We start from the raw sequence: 6,264 nt of genomic DNA, 5'->3' as shown, positions 1-6,264 counted from the left end.
CTCACTTATGCTCATTTTAGTGATCCTTGTATTTGTGCACATGTGAGATACGGATAGGCTTTGAAGTCTTTTAACAAGATGAAGCAAGAGCAGCAGTTCCCAAACTTTTTCTGATTGCAATCCCACATACAGTCCAGTCTTCCTTGCAATCTTGTATACAAGTCATTGCTGTTCTCATGCCCTCAAAAAAGAAGAGGATGGTGATTCACTACAAGTCACTTGCTCCATAGTAGCCATCCATATGACTACTCTTATCCAGCAAAAATGGTGAAACTAGCAGTTTACCCTGCAATTAACTCAGACCAAGTTGCCCCTCTTTACCCTTCATTATCTTCAGGGTAACTGCAGGCAGTAAGACAATTAGTGTGGTGAAGCTATGGCATGGTGAAGCTCTGCCTGTAGTTAAAAGCACATACAGTACCTGAGAGAGACTGCAGTTTGCAACCTACAGTTTAGGAACCACTAAGATAAAAGGGAAGCCTGAATACATTTACAATCCCTTTTTTGAGTTCCCTTTAGGATTTTCAGCTATGCTCTAACCAGGTAGTTCCTTTAGAGATACAGAGCGTTCTTGGAAACACTTAAAATCTACATACTTTTCACACTCTTATCCTCTAAACATCCCGATGTTGCAAGTCAGCCATGACACCGGACCTTTAGACAGGGAAACTGAAGCATAAAGCAGCATAGTAACCTGGTCTGAGGAACAGGCCCTTAGGGATAACCTAGTCCATCCTTGAATCCCTGAAAAAGTTAAACATAGAAGGTGGATGGCTCCTCCCCCGTTTGACAGCTTTTTGTGATGCACACTTAAAGTTAAGATGGTGTATTACAAAAGCAGGTACATTAAACTTTTTCAGCGCCTTTAGGAGGACAAAATAGGATCACACCTAAGCACCTAGTAGAATGAACAGGATCTGGCCCCTCATCAGACCAGACCTCTTAAAAAGGAGTTGTTCTGGCCAGAGCTTCCTCTCCACACCCTAGGAAAGGATGAAACAACCTGATCTCTCAGGCCACTGTTCTTAGAAGAACTTTTAAGAAAGCATGGAAATACAAAGAGATAATCTGATTAAATAAACTTGGGGTCACTAAATCTTTTGATAAACTTATTTAGCTAGTCTATGAAAGTGCACATTTCCCTTGCCTTCTGACTGACTTCAAGCTAACTACCTCTCTCTCTCTCTCTCTCTCTAGATTTGTCCTCTACAGTCTGGCTCCCATTTGGACTGCATATGTTCTGGGGCAATGCAGGTTTGTACAGCACTTTGCACAATATGACCCACCCATCATTTGGGTCCTATAAAAAAAGCTACCACCATGAGAACCTCACACTTAACCAACTGCTTGAAGTTGCTCCTGATGGGTCAAACCCAGAATAGACTGGTCTAGAAGAACACAAAGCTGGTTTTAAATCACTGTTTCCCTAGCTGAAAGGCAAAACTTGGCCTAAACCCTGGTGTCAGCTTATGAATTTAGTTCTGCTCCCATGGAAATTCTCTCCAAACCATCTACTTTAGTTTAAATGTAACCAAGAGAAGGATCCAATTCCTACCAACCTCTGCCATTCTTTTTTGGGTCTCAGCTGGTATTTCAGGAGACATTCTCCCCGGACAACAGGTATGCCAAAATTAGCTTCTTCTTCCTGAAGAGTTTGTAGAAATGGAACAATCAAGCATTTTACTTTGCCTCTGGAAAACCAGAGGCTATCACTTGTAGAAAGACTAGGCAGTGCCTCCTTCCTACCTTACTCTGGTAACTGGTCAACAACGGAAAGATTTCCGAGTGAATCAGGTTCAGCTGGCTTTGTACTTTGTAGCTGCGCAGACAGTGCACAGCGTTGGAATTTTCATTAAGTATTAAGTGCTGAGTTTCGGATCCAAACCTGGAAAGCAGAAGGAGTAAAAAGTACATTTAAGCATAAGCCACATTTGCCCTAGGCTCAGGGCTAGCCAGATAACCCCCACAAAGCATCCCAAGCCAGTGGCCAAATGCTCCTCTGAAACGAAAACATTCGAACCCACCGTGGTACCTATTACAATTTAGAGACAGAGCCTGGAATCAGAATATCTGTGGGTTATGCTTCAGGTAAGGCTATCATTTTTAAATCAAATCAATCAAGTGAAAGCCACATACTTTTCTAGCCACTGCTTGTACCGGCTGTCCCGGAGCACAGACTCGGGGGTTATGTGAACAACCAAGGCCACATGATCCTCAGATTTTCCCTCTTGATACCTAGAACACATTTAGCAGGAAAGAAAAAAAAAGTACACCTTTGATGCACACATTACACAAGAATATCCTCACCAAAAATAGCCACATCCTCTAAAATCTACTACCAGGTACTTCAAACTGCGTAATATCGTACTTCAGGAAGGAAAACAGAGCATAGAAGTTAAAAGCACGGACTGAATGAAGGAGCCCTGAACTCTGCATTTCAATTCTAGGAAAGACTCTAGGAGAGCCTTAGTAAGTTGCTTAATACATTTTCCACTATCTTGCTGTGAAAGGGGAAAGCAATTCTCCTCTCAGTGAAATGAGTAAATTCAGTATCTATGGAACACCAAGAGCCTCACCCCTAGAAAAAAAAAGTAGCCTACTACCCAACACAGGTACCTTAAACTTTCTGAGATGAAGACAGCAGTAATCCCAGAAGATGGATGGAAGTCTCAGTATCTTTGATCACCAGTCATTAAGCAACATGTCCTCCATTGAAGGCCCTCTAAAAGTCAGATCAGCCAAATCCCCAAAATTAACAAACCTAGACTTCCCAAACCAAAGGGAGCAAGCCATCTCTCAGAGACCTTTCCACTAGCAGCATCTCTGATGACCATTTTGGAAATCTCTCTTTCAACAGGTCATTTGTAGATTTTCAAAGTCGTCAGGAAAGAAGACAAGTATAATATAACTCAATTATCACTCAGGTGTCACTAACTCTGCATATACCAAAACTGCAAAAATTTCACCCTGCATGCCAGGGAGCACATCCATACCACCCTCCATACTAGGAGTGCACTGATAAAGACTTTCATGGGCAACAGCAATAGCCGATTATTAACTAACCATATTGGCTGATACCAATCCCAAACCGATTGCCTGGCTACATTCCTGTAAGTGTGGACAGCAGCACCCTGCAGGTAAGTCTGTGGAGGGGAAGGGGCAGCTTGAGGACCCAATGGTGAGGGAGTGGGGCAGGGAGCAAGACAGAGCTGTGGGCGGCTCGTCCAAGGGATCAGCGTCACGACACCTAAAAATGGTAGTGGGTCACTTGAACTAAAGCTCACCAAATTAGCCTTACTTCAAGCACCACCACCACCATTTTTAAGTGCAGGGGCATTTAACTGGAGCAAAGCTCCAGTGGGCAAGGGCAGATGAGGGCTGCTTGCTGTGGGGGCTTGGGGCTCTCTGCTCTGCTGCCCTTCCCTTGGGAGTCTCACACTGGCCACGCATCCCCTGTCTGCCCAGCCACAGGGGGGGCACTTGTCATGCCCACTGCTGCCAGGCAGGCAGGGGACGCATGGCCAGCACAGGGCTTCGAAGAGAAAGGCAGAAGAGTGGAGAGCCCTGAGCCCATAGCAAGCAGCCCGCAACTGCCCCGTACATAACTCTGGGGGGGCACCTGCTCCCCTATGGGGTGCACACAGCAGTGGGAAGCCATCACCCACCCCAGCCCCCCAGTGCACCCTGGGAGAGCCATCCATAGCTCCATCCTGCTCCCCGCCCCAGATTCATTCACCAACTTGACTGGACACCCCCAGCCACAGCCCCACTTCCTCCCTCACCATGGAGATCTTGATCTGCAGCCCCCCTCCATGTCCATTCCACAAACTTACCTGCAGGGCGCTGCTCTCCACACTGCCCGGCCACATTCCTGGCCACGTGCATGTATACACACAGCATCCAGAGGCCCTGGCCAGAAGGCACATTATATTTATCAGTGAACATTAAGTCAGCTACACTGACCAAAAAAAAAGCTGATATCCAATAATGTTAATTTTCCTTTTATTGGTGCCGATCCAATCTGCAACCAATATATTGCTCCACCTCTACTCCATACCTTTGGAATGTGTCATTTTCACAGATGGCATCCACAAACCCTTCATGAGGACACTCAATTACAATGAAAATGGAGCTTGGATCAGGGGGAGAACAGATCTCTTCAGGCAAAATCTGCAATAAGGTACATAACAGTTACATGGAGTCCTAACACACGTGCTAGATTGATTTCTGAATCAGAATGCCTTTCAGCAACATAACCAGTAGCCTCTGCTCTTCCATCAGTAAGTTCAGTTCATCTCTCAGCCAAGCAGAGATCTCAAAAGAACTAACAGAGCATTATGCATTTACTCTTCAGCAAATGTGAATACAGTTCCCATTCTGGTATTTTCTAGCTTCTACTCCCCTTATTATATGAATTAAAAGGTTTTGTTGTGCCATTGATGCAACAGATCCCCAATTAGAGAATAAAGTAAAGAATGTGGTTAAAGTGGCAGAGGGGTGCCAGTTACTACTGACTGACTAGTGATATCCAGAGCTGCCTTTCCCTCATGTCAATTACTAACCTAAAAGATTAAAGGTTTGCTTGTCCTTAACATGGGAGCCATTTAGGTTACTCTGGAAGTAAGAGAGAGGTTAAGAATTGTTAAGTGCAGTAATAGCCCATAACTGTTCTGGGTCATGCATGGGAGAAGCACACCTGCATCTTGTAATTTAAAATCTGCATCAGCCTTTACCTAAAGAAGGACTAAAGTTCATAAACTCAAACTACTGCCAGTTCAAATCTTTAGAACAGATCAACCTCTATGGGTTTGAAGGGACACACATGACTAGCACACATTACAGCTATTTCAGAGTATGTTTTTTCCTAACCATCTCCTCTCTCCGTACTATCAAAAAGAACACAGGACAGTTTCTGCCTGCCGTAACAAGCATGAGGAGAACACGTTACTTACTGTAATGATCTGGTGGTGAAACACAGAAAACTTAAAAAGTAGAACAACTACCAAAGGAGATTACAGCACCCCAGAAGATATGCAGGGCTGAGATACTCAAGGATAAAGCATGGATGGGGAAAGGTTCAAATTAGCATTTCCAGCAAGTGGCAAGGGAAGGTTCTGAACATATCTGCAGTCTCCTAACCCCAAGAAGCAGATTTCTATAAAAGTGTACAAAAACGCCATTTGCTTACTATAATGTTCACCCTGACATGAATTCCACCCAGCCTACACCATGGCTGAACAGCTAATAGCACAAGGCGCAGTCTCACCGTACCTCTCTGCCTTCAAAAGTGACGCTCTTTCCATCTTTGACAGCTGCAATTATAGGCTGAATGGCTGCAGTTTCACTGAAAATGAGAACACAAGAGACAGTTATACCAAGAGTGGGCAACTGGAACTCTCCTGAGCAAAAGGCAGGGCTCTTGTACTTACACTGGCAGGCCCAACTCCTTTGCTTTAAACACCAAGAAGTTCCCTTTCCTTGGGTGAAGCTGAGAATTAAAAGAAAGTAGAGTTCTCTCAGAAAGAGCTATTACCAGCAGCATACACTGAGTTTAAACACAGCCAAAAAAGAAACAACAGACAAGAAATGTGGTTAACATAGTTATTGATATCTTTATGAAGCATGAAGAGGCAGTTTCCTCCCAAAAGTTTCAGTGGCTGATCTACTTTACAACACCCAGATACATGAATATGAACTCTAACCTACAGAGGCAGAGCCTCAAACTTCAACAAGAAAATTTCTTCTAAGTTATGCAGCTGAATTAAGTATTTAAAAAAAACCAAACAATTAAGAGTTCCACTTGGTGACTAAAGCTCCTGTTACTCAGCTTTCAGTTCTTTGATATATCCCTTCTTATAATCTCACTAGCTTTGCTCTTCTAGGAAAAACAGAGCAGACAAAGGAAATAAGCACAATATGTATGCATCCATCTACTCTTCTTGCACCAAGTTAAAAAGTAACTAATAGATTTTTTTTTCATCTTTTGAACATCACTCCTATGATTGAAACGATATGCGAATTTGAACAAAAGGCTGTTTATATCTGCCTGCTGTGTGTATTAATTGAAACATGGTATTTCAAGCATTAACGGTAGAAGGGATGCAACTAGTCTTTCCCTTTACATATACTCCAATGCTCACAATCTCATTACCTGGGTTTTAGTTTCAACATTCTAATCCTTCAAAACAATGACTAATCTTACACTGCTGAACCAAACTGGAGTCATATTAAAGGACAGAAGTGAATCAGTATTAGATTTTTTGA

General features: G+C 43.4%; 1 protein-coding gene across 1 annotated transcript in view; it reads right to left on the bottom strand.

Annotated features, from left to right (window-relative positions):
* The window catches only part of ELAC2 (elaC ribonuclease Z 2), a 60,133-nt gene that overhangs the window by 28,133 nt on the left and 25,736 nt on the right, over window positions 1-6,264 (bottom strand). The window contains exons 10-15 of the mRNA XM_019501480.1: window positions 5,430-5,488; window positions 5,272-5,344; window positions 4,058-4,170; window positions 2,137-2,235; window positions 1,747-1,885; window positions 1,560-1,645 (exon numbers count right to left, since the gene is read on the bottom strand). Of these exons, the coding sequence (XP_019357025.1) occupies window positions 1,560-1,645; window positions 1,747-1,885; window positions 2,137-2,235; window positions 4,058-4,170; window positions 5,272-5,344; window positions 5,430-5,488 (569 nt within the window). The remainder of the gene's footprint in view (window positions 1-1,559; window positions 1,646-1,746; window positions 1,886-2,136; window positions 2,236-4,057; window positions 4,171-5,271; window positions 5,345-5,429; window positions 5,489-6,264) is intronic.

Source organism: Gavialis gangeticus, unplaced genomic scaffold, assembly GCF_001723915.1.
Source record: "Gavialis gangeticus isolate Ggan-Ray unplaced genomic scaffold, GavGan_comp1, whole genome shotgun sequence".
Classification (NCBI taxonomy): domain Eukaryota; kingdom Metazoa; phylum Chordata; order Crocodylia; family Gavialidae; genus Gavialis; species Gavialis gangeticus.
This window is presented reverse-complemented; position numbering and strand designations above follow the sequence as displayed.